Source organism: Mustela lutreola, chromosome 11, assembly GCF_030435805.1.
Source record: "Mustela lutreola isolate mMusLut2 chromosome 11, mMusLut2.pri, whole genome shotgun sequence".
NCBI lineage: Eukaryota > Metazoa > Chordata > Mammalia > Carnivora > Mustelidae > Mustela > Mustela lutreola.
This window is the reverse complement of record NC_081300.1, coordinates 63,057,863-63,079,177: the sequence shown is the minus strand read 5'-3', so window position 1 is coordinate 63,079,177 and position 21,315 is coordinate 63,057,863. Positions and strand designations below refer to the sequence as shown.

Below are 21,315 nucleotides of genomic sequence, written 5' to 3'. Positions count from 1 at the left end.
GTGTGTATAAAAGGCCGAGGCTCTGCCCTAAAGCGTATTACTGGGATCAGGCGAGGCTACTGTTCTGGCTTTTCAGCCATCGTATTTGTACAGTTTTCCATGGCAAGTCAAGGTCAATATGAGAGCATGAGTCTTTAATGAGCTCAATCCTTGGACTAGCAACAGTTACAATTAGACCTGGAAGTAACAAATCCTACTGGTATTCATTAAGCTTCTCAATTTGGTTGAAGGCAGAATTGGGGAGAGAAGGGATGTGTGTGTGTGTGTGCGTGTGTGTGTGTGCACGTGCAGGGGGTTATGTTTGAAAAACAACTAACAGTCCTGGAAAGAATTTTGATGAAGCTTAATTCCATCTTTAAATAAGCAACCTCTGGACTAAGAATGAGTGAGTCAACGATCAACCTCTCTGCCTTGTTAAGTGATCTGACCCTCAGTATCTAACTACGAGTGAGTCTTGATGAGACATGCTCCTGGGTGTCACCCAGCACACTCTTTCCTGTTCCTTCCTGGATATGGAGTACCAACCATACAGTGACCACAGACCTAGTTAACATTATGCTGCTCCAGGGTAATGCACACTCTGGGCTTCCTAACAATCCCAACCAAGTGCTGAGAGCACAGTTTTGTAACATCTGGAACTTACCGGATGCTCCCCACCCTTTTTCTTCAGACCTATCCTTACTATCTTCTTTAGAAAAAGAAATTTCCTCCTTATTATAGCAATAGTGTCATTTAAAGAACTCAGAAAATATAAGATGAGCCAAGAAGGAAAAATAGCATCCAGCCTCTGACATCCAGAGAAGACTGTCCCAATGTTCTGGGTGTTGTATCCAGCTGTGTACCCATCCAGGCTGCCCCTGTTTCAGATTTGGGCTCTTCTTAGGGTCTATCTGCTCAATTACTGAGTGGTGTCTAGTTTCTGCTTCAAAGCTCATTTAATAAAAGCTGTCATACATGATCACCAACTCACAGGAGTTCAACAGAACACCAAACACCAAATTAATAGCACTTTTGTTTCCTAGAGGTGAGACATGACCCACACAAGAGTAGCTAACTTGTGGATTGGAATAACCTGAAATCACAGAACAGTATAATTAACACAGTGTTTCCTAATCACAACAACAATAGATGACTATAAAGAAAAAAAAAACTAGAAGACAAATAAGTAAAGAACAAAGTGAACTACGATCCTGTCCACTCAGACAACCATCAAGCTAAAAGCTTGATGTAAATTTCTCCAAACTCCTTTCATACATATGTTATGCAAAATTAATTTAAAAAAGCATATACGTGTGACTTAACATCCCCCCAACTTTCAGTTCAAGAAATGCCCCACCACAATGAGCTACCACTTCACACCCATTTAGGATAGCTATTATTTTTTTTTAATTTTTATTTATTTTTATTTTTTAAGATTTTATTTATTTATTTGACAGAGATCACAAGTAGGCAGAGAGGCAGGCAGAGAGAGAAGAGGAAGCAGGCTCCCCACTGAGCAGAGAGCCTGATGCGGGGCTTAATCCCAGTACCTCGAGATCATAACCCAAGCTGAAGGCAGAGGCTTTAACCCACTGAGCCACCCAGGTGTCTCTATTTTTTTAAAAACAAACCCAGAAAATAACAAGCACTGGCAAACATATGAAGAAATTGGAACCCTCATATATTGTGGCAGGAACAGAAAATGGTGTAACTGCTTGGAATACAGTTTGGTGGCACCTCAACAAGTGACATGCAGAATTACCACACGATCTGGCAAGTCTCCTTCTGATGTGTGCCCCAGAGAGCTGAAAACAGGAACTGAAACTTATACCTGCACACCAATATCTACAGCAGCACTATTTGCAACAGCTATAAGGTGAGAGTAACCCAATGTCCATCAACAAATAAACAGATAAACAAAATGTGGTATACACATACAATGGAATATTATTCAGACATAAAAAGGAATGAAATTCATGAATTCATGCTACCACATGGATGAATCCTGAAAATAATGTAAAATAAACAAGCGAAACTAAAGGACAAATATCATATGAATCTACTTACATGAAGTATCTAGAACAAGTAAATTCATTGAAAAGGTAAGTAGAATAGGGTGTTACCATGGGCTGGGGGAGGGAAAGGGGAGTTAATGGATATGGATTTTCTATTTGTGATAATGATAAAAGTTCTGGAAATATATAGTGGTTAACGGTTGCACAACAATGTGAATGTACTTAATGCCACTTAAATGTGCACTTAAAAATTGTTCAGATAGGGGTGCCTGGGTGGCTCAGTGGGTTAAGCCGCTGCCTTCGGCTCAGGTCGTGATCTCAGCGTCCTGGGATCGAGTCCCGCATCGGGCTCTCTGCTCAGCAGGGAGCCTGCTTCCCTCTCTCTCTCTTTCTCTGGCTGCCTCTCTGTCTACTTGTGATTTCTCTCTGTCAAATTAATAAATAAAATCTTAAAAAAAAAAAAATCGTTCAGATAGGGTCACCCGGATGGCTCAGTTGTTAAGCATTTGCCTTCAGCTCAGATCATGATCTCAGGGTCCTGGGATCGAGCCCTGCATGAAGCCCTGCATCGGGCTTGGCGGGAAGCCTGCTTCCCCCTCTCCCATTCCCCCTGCTTGTGTTCCCTCTCTTGCTGTGTCTCTATCTGTCAAATAAATAAATAAAATATTTTTTAAAAATGGTTCAAATAGTAAATTCCGTTATGGATACTTTACCACAGTGAAGAAAATAAAAGAAAAAAAGAAAAGAAAAGATTTTGTTCTTGTAATTATTTCTCTGAAAGTTGTCATTGTTTCTATGAAAGTTTTGTACCACGGATTCTGGAAATCTCTTGTAGGAAGGTCCTAGAGAATGTCCACTGAGGCATTAGCACATCCCAGCCCAAAGGCACTGTGTTTAGGTGTGCAAGTCCAACACGGAAATGAAACAGGTCCTTTGTCCCTTGGTTTCAATCTAGATATGGCACTTGCCTGGGGTGCATGAATCAGATTCATCTCCAACAGGCGAGTCTGGAGATGCCCCTCAGCTGGGCAATTATTCTTCAAGGCATCCAACAAGAAGGAAGTACACTGCTGAATTAAACTATTTTCCATGAAAACATCTACAATCTGAAACAGATAGCAAAACACATTTTTACCAAAGGAAATGGGTTTTATTTTCCTATTCAAATAATTCCTGAAATTGAATCTAGAATTAGAAATTCAATAATTAGTTCCTTCCCTTGCCTTTTTAAAAGTTTTTATTTATTTCTTTTAGTAATCTCTACATCCAACATGGGGCTCAAACTCAACCCTGAGATTAAGGGTCTTCTGAATAAGCCAGCAAGGCATTCCTGCATTTTCTTGTATTACAAAATTCAAGTAATTCATGGCCTTAATTTTTAGGAAATTTTGTGAAATTATATCACCCATGTCATATTCACCAACAAGGTATTTTATTCAAGTATATCAAAGGAAGTACTTTTATCAGTGTGAATCCCCCAAATTCTCTGAAGTGATTCAAGTAATCTTAACAATCCATTACTTAATCAAATTCTAGAGGCAGTCAACACCTGCTATCTAGCCCTTACACTCTAATTATTCAGGCAAGTTATGAAAACGCAAACATTGACTTAGATACAATCATCAGAGTTAAATAGATATCAAAGAATAAGCTTTAATATAAAATGAAATATAGATAATGAACTTACTGATTGTGTAATTGTTTCCATGTTTAAGTACAAGAAAAAAGTTTGTATTAAAAATACTCTAGAGGGCACCTGGGTGGCTCAGTTAATTAAGTGTCCTTTAGCTCGGGACATGATCCCAAGGTCCTGGGTTAGAGAACTGCATCGAGCTCTCTGCTCAGTGGTGAGTCTGCTTCTCCCTCCCTCTGCCAGCTGCTCCCTCTGCTTGTGCTTGCTCTTTCCCTCTCTCTCACTCTCTTTCAAATAAATTTAAAAAAAAAATACCTCAGAACTATGAAATACAATCCAGATGTAATCTGGAGTTTTCTTTCCCCTTGAGATCTATATAAATTTGGCTCAAACCCCTTAATCATGATCTCCAAAATCCTGCAAATTCCATGATGTATAAACCCAGTATAACTATACTTATATTTATACAGGTTGCTGGTTTTGCCTTGCTTCAAACTTTGTTACATATTTCTGTATTACCCAGAGCCCTTTGCATACAGCTTACTGAAGGCAACTAGACATGTGTTTATATCTAAACACTAACTACGTTATGCTAAAATAATAGTCTCACATTCACTTAACTCCAGGTTAGCCAGACACCCACAAGATGAAAGTCTGCAGACTCAACAGCACTCACCATAACCAGGTACGCAGGCAGAATTCAGGTGGCCTCAGTCAGCAGAGGATACTGAGGTGGGGCTCAGGTGGGGCTACTGCTGTCAAGAAACATCCTCACTCCCCACCCCCAACCACCACACAAAGAAATAAGATTCTCACAATTGGACACCTAAATCCTCTAAAACACTTCAAAACAAAAGTAAATGACAGGCATTCAAACAATAAAAGAGTAGAAGACAAGCTTCCCTGGTACATCAGATTTTTAAAACTGGAAGATTAATAGCAGACAAAGAAAAGAATCAAGACATTGGTAAGAGAAAAGCAAAAGAGATCTTCTTGACAGTTATACAAGCCACAAAAAGCTGTCTCAAACAACCGCTGATGCTCACCTGGTCAATGTTGGCCAATGGCTCTTCCTCTCGCACTAGCATTTGAGAAAATTGCAGGCCCTGGTCTGGACTGATCCTCATCACACTCCTCAGCAAAAAGATCCAGTCTGGGACATAGCCAACCTAGAGGCAAGGGGACACCCATCAGAAAAATAAACAAAACACTCTGAGTGCTTACAGAAAAAAAAAAAAAAAAGCTCCCATCCTTTGTTTCGAACTTGTGTTTACAAAGAAATGAGAAATGATATTAGCATGTGTACATGCTGCACCTATGCCAAACACAACACCCACTTATGTGATGATGCCATGTATGTGGAGGTACAATCAATCGACTACACAAACAGCCTGGACCACAAAGAAGTCACCCTGACAAGTGTGCCAGCTCTGACCAACACCCAGCACACAGGCCAGTTTGCTTCATAGACAAGCTGCAGTGGACCCCCAGTGAAACATGGGTTTAACACACAGTTGGTGCTGAGGGGTATGAGGGAAAAGGGAGAAAAAGAACAAGATAAAATTACAGAAGGGGCACCTGGGCGGCTAAGTAGGTTAAGCGTCTGCCTTCGGTTCAGGTCATGATCCCAGGGTCCCAGGATCGAGCCCCACTTTGGGCTCCCTGCTCAGTGGAGAGTCTGCTTTTTCCTCTCTCTGCCGCTCCTCCTCTGCTCTTTCTCGCTCTCTATCTCTTGTTCTCAAATAAGTAAATAAAACCTTAAAAAATTATCAGAAAGCCCCCAACTGGAAGGGAACTGGAAGGACTATAAGCACAAGACAGGAAAACAAAAAACTGAAGAGAATAAAATAGGATCATTATCACTGAGTGACAGATGCTAGCAGCAACACCGACAACTCACACCAGAGCACTGCCATAGAAGGAAGGGTATTTCGTAAACCTAAGAATCAGCAATCACCCACCACAAATTAAGTATCTGTGAAATGCTAATTACCTTTTTGGCATAGAGGACAATTTTTTGGAATTGGCCGGTTTCTGCAAAACACTGGATAACTTTGCTCGGCACATTCGCCCGAAGATACACACTCAGAGCAAGTGTAGGGTCAGCAGTTTTGACCAAATCTCCAAGCTCTTCTGAACACTCCAGCTGTGTTGTGCCAAAGAGACAGGGCAAGATTAGGACCAGAGGAACCTGTGATTTCATTTTCAAATGGTACTGAGGGTTGCGATTTCGTGTTTGTACCTTATCTTCTTTCAGCCACTTTTCTAAGAGTTGCTTGCGTCCCTGCTGAAGCACTGGACGGCAAAGTTCTAAGGATTCAAGTTTATTGAGTTGACCCTGATCAAGCAGGATTCCAAAGTACTGGAGCAAAGGAGAGGCCTGTCCCGGCTGGGCAGGAATACTCTGGAACTTTCGAACAGTGTCACTGGTACGTAGGACTCCCTGACGACAAATGGATATGTACATTGTTACGTTATAATCATAAGTTGTCCCTTTACTTAACTGGCCTGTATTTAAAAAAAATCCAGGACACCTGGGTGGCTCAGGCCATTAAGTGTCTGCCTTCAGGTCAGATCATGATCTAGGATTGAGCCCCACATTGGGCTCCCTGCTCACGGTGAACCCGTTTCTCTCTCAACTCCCTGCTTGTGCTCTCTCTCACTATTTCTCTTTCTCAAATAAATAAAATATCTGCCAATGGAAAATCTACCCGGAATTAATTGTCAGGGACAGAAAGTCCTCTACCAAGGCAATGGCTTCCACCTTCAGCAAAAATCACAAACACAGGGACGCCTGAGTGGCTCAGTCAGTTGAGCATCTGCCTTTGGCTCAGGTCATGATCCCAGGGTCCTGGGATCGAGTCCCACATTGGGCTCCCTGCTCAGTGAGGAGCCTGCTTCTCCCTGTTTGCCGCTCCCCTTGCTTGTGCGCTCTTTCTCTCATTCTGACAAATAAATAAATAAAATCTTGGGGAAAAAAAAAAAAGCCCAGAAACACAATGGATGTCAGTCCCACAAGTGACTTCTAACAAAGGTGAGAATTAGGCTTCTAAATCACCCTTGCAGTAGCAAAGTACTACCACCATTACATTCTAATTCAAAATACTCAAAGTCCTGGGTGAAGATTAGAAATGGTTTGCTCATAAGCATCACTTGAAAGACAGAAAAATCCCTTTCAAGGAGAAGCAACTCAAAACCTTTTATCTGCTCAGATGCAGAACTAGGGCCAGGACAATTTATCCTAATGAAATAAATAAATGAATATGCCCTAGGCAGTACTGTTACACTCTCGATGGGTAAAGAAAGTCAAGAGTAGAATGTGAGTAAATGCGAATAAAATGTGGTACAACCACTTGATGTATAATATAGCTCTGCATTTTCTATGCTAAGAACCTGGGTGTGAAATACATATGCACATAAATAAGAACTGAAAGAATTTTTTAAAAAAATGTTGCAGCAGGAATATGCTTTTCATTGATTTGTCTCGTTGTCGTCAGGCCACTGGTGCAAAATTTTAAAGCTAAAACAACTAAAAAAACAGTTAAAAAACTCCAACATCAGTAGTGAATGTTTTTATAATTTATTTTACTCTCAGGCTGGCACACAGCATTCGAGGGCCATTACCTTTGGTGCAGATGCTGCTACTTTGGCGGCTTCAGCATAGCTCCCCTGTGCAAAAAGAGTACTGAATTTTCTCACAAATAACTCCTCCGCCCCAGCCAGGTTGCTACGAATGGCCAAACGCAGACCAAGGTCTGGATTCTGAAGCACACTGGTTGCATAATTCACAATATTATCTTCCTCGACACAAATGGACAGCACCTGTCAAGAACCAACAAGTGAAACTGGCCTAACCCAGGACATACACACACTGCCAACATCCCACTCGCATGCACTGCAGTATCAGCAAAGTTCTAAGGCTCAGGCTGGGTATGTCTAGAACGTTGGGTCCAATAGTGACAAGAGGCACAGGAGCCAAATATCTAATGGCAGCAGAAAATACCATGGTAGAGCAACAGCATGGTCAAATGAGAAACACATCAAGTTGCATGGACATTTACTATTGACGCATCCAAGATGACTCTGCCAAAATGACCTATTTGGGTAGGTGGAAGTGACAGTTTTTCATCTCGATGTTCTTTTTTTTTTTTTTTAAATAGCACAGATTTCCTTCTTTTAACTGTCTTTTTAACTTTAGTTGAGAAAGGTGATTTAGGTAGAATAGTACCTGCTTTTCAGCCCTCCCCAGTTAACATGTGCCTGGCCTGAACATGTTAGTGGTATGTATCAGAACCACTACTCCACTGGTAGAAGCTTTGTGCAGGGAGCTACTCTTCTCAGAATCAATCCTATGTTAAGAATGGTGCTATCTGAGAGGCAAAGCGATGGTAGGAAGGAAAAGGGAGACACGGGTGTAACAGGAGCTAACTATATTTGATCACTTTCCTGAAGGAGAAGGAAAAGTTAAGCTGCAGTCCCCAGTGAATGGAAAAGATGCGAGATGAACTCTCAAAGTTCCATACCTGTCCCTTTTTGTTGACACCGATAATTCCAGAAGTAGGTTCATGTGGAGCAGTGACAAAGATAGTGTCAGCACTAATACGGTTCATGTAGATGCACACGCCAGACTCCAAGTCGTACAGGTGAAGATAGCCATACTTTGTGATTAAGTAAATAACACCATGTTTAGCTCCAATCTATAGAAAGAGAACAACAAGTAGAAAAGTAAGGAGATGCCAAATAGGGCAAAAGGGTTACAAATGATGAAAGAGGATCTTGAGTTCCTTAGCCCAATAGGTCATTTATCACTGGCAAGAGCAGTGTGCTACTGAGACGTGGATCCCAAGTTGATTCTAGTCATGCCCACTTGAGAACTAGTTTTAAAGCTAATACTTTCCCTGACTCCTCTCAAATAAAGGTCCAATAAGTCAGGCTATTCCATTTGTCTTTCAGATCTAACTATCCTCTCCCTAACTTTCTTACCAAATCCCTTCAGAAAAAGCTGTGAGTTCATAAAATAAGGAGAAAGTTCTGGATAAACTTAAAAAAATTATAAAACCTACAGCACTTTATTTTTTAACAAGTTTATTTATTTACATCATCTCACCACCCCAAGTGAGGCTTGAACTCATGACCCCAAGATCAAGAGTCACATACTCCTCCAACTTAACCAGGCATCCCAAACCTATAGTAATTTTGAAAGTATGGTACAAAAAAACAGTACCAGAATAGGAAGAAACAAAAACAAACAAAACTTAACTGAGAACCCTGAAATAGAATCAAACATATATAAGAATTTAACATGAATGAGTAGTAGTAGAAAACAGACTTTAACCAGTATACAATGCTGGTATAGCCAGCTGGCTATATGGGGATGGGAGATGAGTGTAAATAACTGGTTCTCTGGGCGCCTGGGTGGCTCAGTGATTAAGCGTCTGCTTTCGGCACAGATCGTGATCTCAGGACCCTCCCTGCTCAGCAGGGAAACCTGCTTTTCCCTCTCTCTCTGCATACTGCTCCCCCTGCTGTGCTCACTCTCTGTCAAATGAATAAATAAAATCTTAAAAAAAAAAAAGAACTGGCTCTTCATCTTATTTTTTAGATCAAAATAAATTCCAGGTGGGTCAAAGATTTTTACATAAAAAGTAAATAAAACTAAGAAAGTAAAAGAAGCAAATATGGGTGAATATTTTAATCACTTTGGCGTGTAGAATTCTTTTCAAAACATGATACCCAAGCCACACAAAAATGCATATCTTCCACAAGCTGGAACACACCACAAATAAACTTTTGCTATGACTAGAGAGAAATATTTATTTGAAACACAACAGGCACTTAGTATCCGAAAACTACAGAGTTCTTACAAGATAAAGACCCCAAGAGAAAAAGTGCCAAGATCAAGAAGAGACAATTAACAAGATGCGTACGAGTGGTAAACCCACCCCATCTTGACAACAATCACAGGGAAGGCATGAACATCACTAGACATTGTCCAGCATGGTCGTGCACACATCCCTAACCCAGTAGTTTCATCTGTAGTTTATCCTTGGACTGAGCATTGGATTAACAATACTCCTAGAAGTGTTTACTGTAAACATAAATACCCAATGGGGGACTGTCTAAATGAGTTAGAGATATCCACAGAACAGAAGTACAGACATTAAAATATTATATATATTTAGTTGGTGTGGGATGGTCTATGACATAGAGAAGGTCATAAAGCTGAAGACCAGTGCCAAGCCATTTTTCATAAGACTCTATTTGTAGGGACATGTCGGTGGCTCAGTCGGTTAAGAGTCTTTTGGCTCAGATCATGGGTCTAGGGTCCAGGGATTGAGTCCTACATCAGGCTCCTGCTTAGAAGGGAGCCTGTTTCTCCCTCTGCCAGCTGCTTCCCCTGCTTTTTCTCTCTCTCTCTGACAAATAAATAAAATCTTAAAAAAAAAAAGACTCTATTTGTATATCTTCACAAATGCATGCATATGAAAAAATTTCCAAAGGGGCAGTCACAGTTAGCAGTGGGGTAGGATTTCAGTTGCTATTTAATTCTATTGTTATGTTTATTGATATTGTTGGAAATTTATGGACAATATATGTTTCTCTAAAACAGAAAAAAGGTCAAATTCTCTTTGTGGGGAAAAAATGTATTTGATTACATATCTATTTCCAGAAATCAAGCTTAAAAAAATAACATTTAAAAAAATTTAAAAAGAAATCATCATTAAGTATTGTCAAATATGTGAGAACAGAAAAAAAGCCACAGCTAAACCATCCTACAATTATGGTACATGCCTAAAAATAAATGTTTACTTCTCAAAATATTAACAAAGAATGTCATACCAAATGCCTATGATGTACTGGGCAAAAAAATAAAAAGGGAGAGTAGATTGTATGATCTTACATATATAAACACGATCCAAATTTTGTTGAGAAAGTGTATCTAACTTTTTAAATATGACAAATAGTGAGATCTCTGATCATTCAACCAGTGGTAAACATCCAATTGGTTCTGCTATAAAGATTGTTTTCCTCTTTATATTTCTGTATTACAGAGAACATCTAATCTTTGTAATAAAAAGGAAAAGGCCTGGGACTTTGGTATGTGAGTTGGACAAAGTCCCTGTTTGCAGAAAAAGAGTGCTCCTTTCCAGAGAATGTTAACACAGCATGAGCTAGAACATGGACATTAAAGTTATCCTCTTCATGTTCTACTGTATCTATTCAGGCATCTTCTGAAGCACAGGAACCTGCTACCTGCTGTTCCTCCCACCCCCAGATCCATATTTGTTCTAACTCATGTAGTGGGCAGCACATTCATACCTGCATAGCCACTGGGAAATCAGTCTGAGCCTCTGGAGGGAAAAAGACATCCACAGCTTTCTTTACGAAAGGCTGGTTTCCTGCTGCAGGCTGTCCGACTTCAATTATGTGCAACTGGAGAAGAAATTTAAGTCAATTCAAGTAAACATATTGGTGGCAGACTGATGCTAACCAATGCCCACTGGTAAGCAGAGCCACAGCACACACTTTGTAGGGCTAATGATAAAACTTACAAAGAAAAAAGACAGTCTCTCGGTTGGAGTGCTCATGCTACTCACTAACCTGCTGCCCACCATCAAGGATACAGGAAAAAACAACACTGGAAACCTGAGCAACATTTAGTTCCAGTATGTTGGCCGAATTGCTTCTCCCCTCTCTGGGCTTTAGTGTAGAAGCTCATGAAACAAGGGGCTCTGTTGGACATGGCTCAGACTAAGACAAATCAGTTAGTAGACAAGATCTTATAACTGAATGCTAAACTCACAAGACAGTTGATTGTACCAAAGGCCTGAGAGCTTCTCAAGGTTTTGCTTGGGGAGGGGGGTTCATAAGAATCTTTGGAGAATCAGGAAGAATGAGAGTGGATAAGGGGCTCCATCCCTGCTTTTATCAGAAGAGCTTTAAGTTCCTCTCATCTAATGGAAAGGTACCAAAGCTAAAACAAGTCTGGAAAAAATCCCAAGTAAGGGTGGTCAAAGACACAAAGCGACAAGGGTTGGAGGGGGTGCCCAGCAGAAGAAACTGATGAGTGTAAACTTAGAGAATAGTGTGGATTTGGCCTGGCAGAGAGGATGGGGAAACACCAAAGAGGCTTGAGGTAAGCAGCGAGACGGGCTAAAAGGGGAGGGCTGATGTAGCAAGTGAGCAGGGGCCACTGCAAGTTAAGATGAAGGGAGACTAAACTCTTAGCATACAGGCACTTAAAAGAAATGGTAGCTTGGGAAAATTCTTTTTGAGGGGTGGGATGGGTCTGAGGACCTAATAAATGACTATTCTTTAACCCAAATATGGGTAACAAGGGCTTCATCTGCCATCGAAGTGAGACTTGCTAGAGGATGGACAGTGGTAATAGGAATAGAATGGAGCTCGAGGGCCGTGTTTCTTGCTTGGGAGTTGGGAAGGATAAGGACACCGTCAACAGAAGCAGGGGCATGAGTAAGAAAGCCAGGCTTCTTTGGGAGGTGGCAGGAGAAGGGCACAACTATCGGCAAGTGGTACTTTCCTATAAGAAAGGAACAAGGAAGAAAAAAAAAAAAAGAAAAGAAAAAAACAAGGAACTGGAGTCCAGACAAAACTCAGATACATATGAGAAGACTACCGAGCCATTCCCGTAAGTGCAGCTGGGCTGGACTAGAAGGGGTGTGCGCAGGGGGCAAAGGCTGAGAGGTCTCTGAAGGGACCCACACCTGCCACTGCGGTAGGGAAAGTGAGATTCAACCACAAAATGAGGTGGCTCTTGGGATGGCTGCTATGGGGGGGTCCCCACCATGGAAGACTGTTCCTAGCCGCAGCTTTGTCCTGAGGGGAACTGCCTGCCTTACAACTGAGTCCAGGAGATAAATGGGCACACCTGTCTTACAGGAGGCTTGTTCTGGTGTGTTCTTCTTCACCGGGAGCTTGGCGGGACAAGTTCTGCCTTTGCAAGGGTGCCTGTGGCTGCCTAGCTCTGTCTGTGACAAGGTGGAAAGCCTCAGTATAAGACATTTTTGTCTGACTCCTATTTTTCTACTGGTTCTCAGCTAAGGACGGCATGATATATATTACACAGGAGACCAAAGTATCCAATGAAGAATATTTAAGATAATGAAGTTTGGGACCACATACTGATTTAGCAGTCTTCTTTGGAGAACATTTGAGGGCTAGTGACCAACTCAAAATAATGACTTCAGGAAGTATTTCTGACAAGAGAATACTGAGATAAGGACACTGTTTTAAGGCCCCTCTCGAGGTGAGTGACGCAACTATGGAACCACAGGTCTATCCAACATCCTGAATTCTTACACCTCATATCACAGCAACCCCAGTGAACAGATGCCAGCCATGTGCTTGAGCCCTAATAAAACTCAACCTGCTCCCAGAGCATGGCCTCCACTCTGCAGCTCCCACCACCTGGCCAGAAGCACACAGGACCCACGCTTTACGTTAGGATACTGTGCATTGGTTCTTTCACAGCTGTTGCCTCCATGAGCCTGCTGTGTGAGAACAGAAACCACATGTGCATTGCCCACGCTCAAGAGACTTTGTCAAAGAGGACTTTTTTTTAGGGCAAAGGGACCGATTAATTGGTAGAGCTGACGTCACATTACTGACTTTACAAAGACTGGCTGTGAAACCATCAATGCGTACAACAGGGAGTTGCTCTAAATACTCTAAGAACTTTCATATCCATGAAGCACCTGCAGGCTGTTCCCCACTCCCAACTATAAACTGGTTTTGACACGTTGGCTAAACGTTTACACTTGGACAGAGACTCCCAACACTCACTCAGGACACTTTTCTGAGGGTGAAGACAAAGTGGAGTGCTTACCTTGCCCCCTGCGGGACTACGTACAGCAAAGCAGAAAAGGGTGGCAGGCTTGGCATTCCCCTCACTCTTGAACTCTGCAAAAGCAGCAACATGGCCTTCTATGGGTTGTGAAACCTTCCTATCCACAGAGTAGAGCTGCATTGCCCCAACGACACGGTTTTGCTAAGACAAGACATTTTGCAATGAAAGGGAGAGAAAAGAGAGGATATAAATTGTTAAAACAAATGTTCCTAAAATGAAAGTCTCATATGTTGATAATAGTTTCTCTAATAAAAATCAAGCCTATTAGATATTAAAGACATGATACAACTCTACATTTGATGTGGAAAGATGGTCACAAACACCAGGGAGAAAATAAGACTACAAAACAGTAAAATAGTGGTCCCAATTTGTTAAACGTAAAATGTGTGTATACACGTAGGTACGCATTTATACATGTTTGTGGATGTGTGTAAGTGTACATTCAATGTTTGTACATGTAAATCTATATATACGTACATTCTATGCATACTCATAAATACTCATATAAAGTAAGTCTTGGGAAGAAAAACTAAAATGTTTGAAGAGTAGCTTAATCAGGAGGAGGAGATTATGGGATAATTTTGAAAATTGGGTTTTCTGAAATTTATAAATAGCAAAAACTATATTTAGTAAACTCCAATAAGGCTAATATCTTTTTTAAAAATTAATTAGGCTAATATCTTTTATAAAACTTAGAACTTCTATTTTCTAGAAAAGAATTTCTATATATTTATATCCAACGTTAAATGCTCAAGAAGCAAAGTAAGGAGATGTAAGTAAATGAGACATGACAGCATCACAGCTCAAGCCCCTAGAATCCAACATTCGAATAGCTATCACAGTCGAATGAGCCCCTCTGCAATCTGTGCGTAAATTCAGATCCCCAGTGTATCTGCCACCTACCCTCACTCCATAAAAAGGCAAAAAAAAGGCTTCAACATTTTTCTTTTTAAAGAACCTTTCCTTGGGGCGCCTGGGTGGCTCAGTGGGTTAAAGCCTCTGCTTTCAGCTCAGGTCATGATCCCAAGGTCCTGGGATCGAGCCCCACATTGGGCTCTCTGCTCAGCAGGGAGCCTGCTTCCTCCTCTCTCTGACTCCCCTCTGCCTACTTGTAATCTCTGTCTGTCAAATAAATAAATAAAATCTTAAAAAAAAAAAAAAAGAACCTTTCCTTTGTACTTTTCTACTGAAGACACTTATGCTGAAGTACTATGCAAAGTACCAATTCATGCTACAACATGATGAACCTTGAAAACAGGCAAAGCAAAAGAAGCCATTCACAAAGACCCCATATGAAACATCCAAAATAGGGAAATCCAGAGAGACAGAGCAGACGAATGGTTGCCATGGGCTAGAAGGAGGGAAGAACAGGGGAGCAACTGGTAAACTAGTGTGGGTGCTCTAGCAGAAGAATGAGCAAAAGAATTCTTAAGTAACAGTAAGGACAGGACAAGACTCACCCTCCCAGGTGAGGATGGGAAAATTGGAGACAATATGGAGACAGTATTTTTGAGGCCCAATGCTAGAAAAGTCTAAAGCCAAGAAGAGGTGGAGCAGAGAGAACACCTGAGATCAAGACTGAGACCTGGACTCCTGCACTGGCTGTCTTCATGGACCCACCCAGAGGCTACACGTGTGGCCCTGAGCCAGTGACCTGCTTGTGAGCCTTAAGTCTCCTGGCTAGTAAAGACCACCTTGCAGGGGTGTTGCGTGTGCTTCGGGAAAGTGCATATTGAGGACTGCAGCTGACAAAGACTCAAAGCAAAAATGCTTCCTTTTGTGCCAGGCACCATGCAAGGAGCTAAGGATAAGGAAAGTGAATGTAACACAGACCCTTCCCTTAAGAACACATGATAAGGGTTTCTGGCATGGAAGCAAGCAACAGCAACACGGGATGCTAACTGCTATGGCCCAGGATAGAGTGAGATGCTACAATTCCGCTCACTCAGTCTGGTGGGTCAGGAAAGGCTTCCTTGGTGACAAGTAAGCTGGAGTAAGAGGTCACAAGATGAAAAGCAAAAGCTGTTTCTAACAAAGGGGAAACGTTTGCAAATGCTTAGACAGGAGGTTGCAAACTGCAGCCTGAAGGCCAAAATCTACCCTCCACATTTTCCTCCTGCCTCCTTTTTGTTGAGATGACATTCACTAAATAACCTATAACTACCCATTTTAAAGGATTCAATTCGGTGGCATTTAGAACATTCACAATGTTGTGTCTCTATCACCTCTGTGTAGTTCCAAAACATTTTCATCATCTAAAAAAATCCCTGTGCCTATTAAAAGTCCCCATCTCCCTGCTCCCCAACCCCTGAAAACCACCAATTTTTGTCTCTACAGATTTACCTAAAGATTTCATATAAATGGAATCAAAATACGTGCCCTATTGTGTCTGACTTGTTTCACTCAGTGAGTCTTTCTAGGTTTATCTATGGTGTAGCCTGTATCAGTACTTTATTCCTTTTTAGGGCTAAGTGATCCTCCATTTTACGTATAAATCACATTTTGTTTATCCATTCATCCAGTGGTAAATATTTGGGTTGTCTTCATCTTTTAGCTATTATAAATAATGCTGCTATGAATATTTGTGCACAAGTTTTTGTATGGGAGTGTTTTCCTCATTTTTCTTGGATAGCTACCTAGGAGTGGAATTGCTAGGTCAAATAGGAACTTTATGTTAAATTTTCTGAGGAATCATCAATCTGTTTTCCACTGGAGCTGAACCATTTAACATTCCCACTACTGACATACAAGGATTCCAGTAACTCTGCATCCTTGCCAAAAAATTATAGCTTAATTTAAAATTGAGTTTGATTTACAGCTCAATTAAAAAATTAGGGGTGCCTGGGTGATTCAGTGGGTTAAAGCCTCTACCTTCGGCTCAGGTCATGATCCCAGGGTCCTAGGATCAAGCCCTGCATCCGGCTCTCTGCTCAGCAGGGAGCCTGCTTCCCTTCCTCTCTCTGCCTACTTGTGATGTCTGTCAAATAAATAAATAAAATCTTTTTAAAAATTTAAAAAAAATTACAACCATCCTAATGGGTGGTACCTCACTGTGGTTTTGATTTGCAATTCCCCAGTTACTAAGGATTTTGAACACCTTTTTTTTTTTTTTTTTTTTTTTTTTTTTTTATTTTTTTTTTTATTTTTTTTTTTATTTTTTATAAACATATATTTTTTATATACATATATTTTTATCCCCAGGTCTGTGAATCACCAGGTTTACACACTTCACAGCACTCACCAAATCACATACCCTCCCCAATGTCCATAATCCCACCCCCTTCTCCCCAACCCCCTCCCCCCGGCAACCCTCAGTTTGTTTTGTGAGATTAAGAGTCACTTATGGTTTGTCTCCCTCCCAATCCCATCTTGTTTCATTTATTCTTCTACCCACTTAAGCTTTTAATGTGCTTGTTGACTATTTGTATATCTCTGGACAAATGTCTGTTCAAGTTTTTTGGCCCATTTTCTAACTGAGACATCTTTTTGTTGTTGAGTTATAAGTGTTCTCTAAATATTCTAGATACTAGACTCTTCTCAGATAAATGATGTACAAACACTTCCATTCTTTAGGCTGTCTTTTCACTTTCTTGACCATGTCTTTTGATTCACAAATGTTTTTAATTTTGATGAAGTCCAATTTACCTATTTTTTCTTTTGTTGCTCATGCTTTGGGTTTTATGTCTAAAACTCCATAGCCGAATACAAAGTCATGAATATTCTTCATGTCATCAGTTTTGCCTCTTATATTTAGGTATTTGATCCATTTTGAATTAATTTTTAAAGATTTATTTATTTTGAGAAAGAGAGAGTGAGTGTCAACTGGAGGAGGGGCAGAGGGGGAGAGAAAGAGAGAATCTTAAGCAGGATCCAGACCCAGCTCAACCTCACAACTCTGAGATAATGACCTAAGCCGAAATCAAGAGCTGGACGCTCAACCAACTGAGCTACCCAAGAGCCCTGAGTTAATTTTTATAGATGTACCATCTATAAAAATTAGGAATCCACTCCATTATTCTGCATTTGAATACCGTGGTGTGCCAGCACTACCTGTTGAAGAGAATAGTCTTTTCCCATTGATTGGTCTTACCACCATTGTCAAAAATCAACTGGCCAAGATCAGCTGCGTGGTGCAGCTGGTTAAGTGTTTGACTCTCGGTTTTAGCTCAGGTCGTGATCTCAGGGTCCTGGAACTGAGCCCCACATTGGTGTGGAGTCTGCTTTAGGTTCTCTCTCTGTCCCTCTCCCTCATGCTGTCTCTCTCTCTCTAAATAAATGAAATTAAAAAAAAAATCAATTGGCCACAGATGTATGCTTTATTCCTGAACTTTCAGTTCTATTCCATTGGTTTACATGTCTATCATTATGCCCATGGGTTTTTGTTGTTGCTAAATACTTGTGTGATAGTATGATAAAAATAAGAAATGCATATCCAGTCTTTGTTCCTTGTTCCTGGCACAGAACTCCTAAAACCCTTGCAATTTCCTAAGTGATATGAGTGAGAGGTGCATCTTCATGACACAAAAACTTATGGGGGGGGCCTTAGACAGCTTCTGGTTTGGAACTTTAAGTCCCACCACATCCTGACCTCTAGGGAAGGGAACGGGGACTGGAGGCAGAGTTAATCACCAATGACCAATGAAAATATATATAGGAAAAAAAAGAAAAAATATATATAGAAACCCCTGAATTACAGAATTCAGAGAGCTCCTAGCGCCAAGGTGCTGGGAGGGTGGAAGGCCTGTACAGGGCATGGAAGCTCCATGCATACCCCCTTCCTCCATGCCTTGCCTTATGCATCTCTTCCATTTGGTTGTTCCTAAGTTGTATCCTTTTTAATGAACCAGTAACAGTAAGTAAAGTGCCTTCCTGAGTTATAGGAGCCATTCTAGCAAATTATCAAACCAGAGAAGGAGGTCATGGGAACCCTTAATTTATAGCTTGTTGGTCAGAGCTGCTAGGAGCCTGGGACTTGAGACTGGCCTCAGGTCATTATCATGAAGGCATGGGGGCAGTCTCGTGGGATTGAACCCTTAACTTGTGAGGTCTACACTAATTCTTGGACATCCAGTTAGTGTCCACAGAGAATCAGAGAACTGTTTGGTATAGAAAAGCCAACAGCTAGGGTGCCTGGGTGGCTCAGTGGGTTAAGCCGTGCCTTCGGCTCGGGTCATGATCTCGGGATCCTGGGATCGAGTCCCGCATCGGGATCTCTGCTCAGCAGGAAGCCTGCTTCCCTCTCTCTCTCTCTCTGCCTGCCTGTCTACTGTGAACTCTCTCTGTCAAATAAATAAATAAAATCTTTAAAAAAAAAAAAAAAAGAAAAGCCAACAGCTTTAGTGTCAAAAGTATAGTGAGTAAAAAGCTTTTAGCTTGGATTTATTTTGTTGGTTTTTCTTTTTGTCTAAACCACAAATAAGTAACACTGTGATTTATAATCTTTTCTTTTAAATTATTTTTCAAACATGATGATTTCCTTATAAATGAGCATGATTCTTAAAGGTATTTTTTAACAACTTTATTGATATATAATTCATTTACCATATAATTCATTTGAAATATACAATCCAATGTTTTTTAGTTTATTCATAGGATTGTACAACCATCACCACAATGTACTTTTTTTTTTTAAAGATTTTATTTATTTATTCGACAGAGAGAGATCACAAGTAGGCAGAGAGGAAGGCAGAGAGAGAGGAGGAAGCAGGCTCCCTGCTGAGCAGAGAGCCTGATGCGGGACTCGATCCCAGGACCCTGAGATCATGACCTGAGCCGAAGGCAGCGGCTTAACCCACTGAGCCACCCAGGCGCCCCACAATGTACTTTTTAAAACACTTTCCTCCCTTAAGAGAAACCTCTTTAGCAGCCAATCCCCATTCCCACCTCCCACGTTCCACCCCCAGTCAAAGCAACTACTTATCCGTTTTCTATCTCTGTGGAAAACTATTCCGAATGCCTCATAAAAATGGAATCATACAATATGTGGGTTTTTGTGCTGACATATTTCACTTACTTAATATATCCAAGATTAAGAATGGCCATGGTATATAGCATATATCAGTACAGGTGACTCTTGAGCAATGCGAAATTTAGGGTCATGGACCCCTGACATGGGCAAATCCATGTATAACTTCTGATTCTCCAAAAACTTAATTACTAATAGCTTACCCTTGACCAGAAATCTTACCAATAACATATAGTCAAATAACATATATTTTGTATCTTATATGTATTATATACTGCATTCTTAACAATAAAGCTATAGAAAAGGAAATGCTGAGAAAATAGATTTACAGTACTATACTGTATTTACTGAAAAAAATTTGTGTCTAAGTAAACCCATGCAGTTCAAACCCACGTTGTTCAAGGATCAGCTGTACCGGGGGTGCCTGGGTAGCTCAGTGGGTTAAGCCACTGCCTTCGGCTCAGGTCATGATCTCAGGGTCCTGGGATCGAGTCCCGCATCGGGCTCTCTGCTCAGCAGGGAGCCTGCTTCCTCCTCTCTCTCTCTGCCTGCCTCTCTGCCTACTTGTAATCTCTCTCTGTCAAATAAATAAATAAAATCTTAAAAAAAAAAAAAAGGGATCAGCTGTACCACTATTTATTGTCAAATAAATATTCCACTGTATGGATATACATTTTATTTATGCATTTATCAGCTGATGGACATTTGGAATGTTTCCTACCTTTTGGCTACAATAAATAACCTTGTAACTGATGGTTACCAGAGAGGAGATGGGCAGGGGGATGGGGGTTAAATAAGTGGTGCAAATTAAGGAGTGCACTTGTGATGAGGACCAGGTGTTTTACTGAAAGTGCTGAATCACTATATAGCATACCTGAAACCAATATTACACTGTATGTTAACTAACTGGAATTTAAATAAAAACTCAAGGTGGGTGGTATACCTGGGTGTACCTCAGTTTCAGTTACATGTTCCACTCTTGATTTGGGTTCACATCATTATGTCAGGGTCGTGGGACCAAGGTCTTTGTTGGACTCAGTGCAGAACTGCTTATGATGGTTTCCCTCTCCTTCTGCCCCTCCCCCACTCGTGCTCTAATATAAATAAATAAATCTTAAAAATTTAAATACTTAAGGGGTTATTAGATGGCTCAGTTAAGCATCCAACTCTTGATTTTGGTTCAGGTCATGATCTCAAGCTTGCCAGATCTAGACCAGCACTGGGCTCTGCACTGGGCATGGAGCCTACTTAAGATTCTCTCTCTCCCTTTGCTCCTTCCCACTCGTTCTCTAAAAAATAAAAATAAATAAAACTTAAAAAAATATACATAATACTGCTATGAACATTTTATTTAAGTTTTCAGTAACATTTTTAATATATTTTTTAAAGATTTTATTTATTTGAGAGAGAATAAGAGCCAGAGGAATCATAGAGGGAGAGGGAGAAGCCGACTCACTGCTGAGCAGAGAGCCTGATGCAAGGCTCAATCCCAGGATCCTGAGACCATGACCTGAAATGAAGAAGGCAGACACATAACGGAGCCACCTAGCCACCCCAGTAACAATTTTTATCTTAAAGTCCATTTTATCTGATATTAAGATAGCCAACCCAGCTCTCTTTTGGATACAATTTGCCTGGTATATCTTTCCCATCCTTTTTTCAACCCACTCTATCTTTGAATTTAAAGTGTCTCTCCAGTAGACAGCGTATATAGTTGGATTATGGGTTTTTTTTTTTTAACATTCTGCCAATTTCTGCCTTTTAAGTATTCAATCCACTTGATGCAACTACGATAGGGTAAGATTTACTTCTGTCAGTTAACAATTTTTTCCCCTCTATGTCTCATGTCTTCTTT

At 40.8% G+C, this 21,315-nt stretch overlaps 1 protein-coding gene across 2 annotated transcripts in view; it reads right to left on the bottom strand.

Annotated features, from left to right (window-relative positions):
* The window catches only part of CLTCL1 (clathrin heavy chain like 1), a 95,273-nt gene that overhangs the window by 44,166 nt on the left and 29,792 nt on the right, over window positions 1-21,315 (bottom strand). For both annotated transcript variants that reach the window (XM_059139890.1, XM_059139891.1), the window contains exons 4-11: window positions 13,475-13,636; window positions 10,948-11,061; window positions 8,151-8,324; window positions 7,252-7,449; window positions 5,870-6,070; window positions 5,621-5,773; window positions 4,674-4,796; window positions 2,963-3,100 (exon numbers count right to left, since the gene is read on the bottom strand). In XM_059139890.1, the coding sequence (XP_058995873.1) occupies window positions 2,963-3,100; window positions 4,674-4,796; window positions 5,621-5,773; window positions 5,870-6,070; window positions 7,252-7,449; window positions 8,151-8,324; window positions 10,948-11,061; window positions 13,475-13,636 (1,263 nt within the window). The remainder of the gene's footprint in view (window positions 1-2,962; window positions 3,101-4,673; window positions 4,797-5,620; window positions 5,774-5,869; window positions 6,071-7,251; window positions 7,450-8,150; window positions 8,325-10,947; window positions 11,062-13,474; window positions 13,637-21,315) is intronic.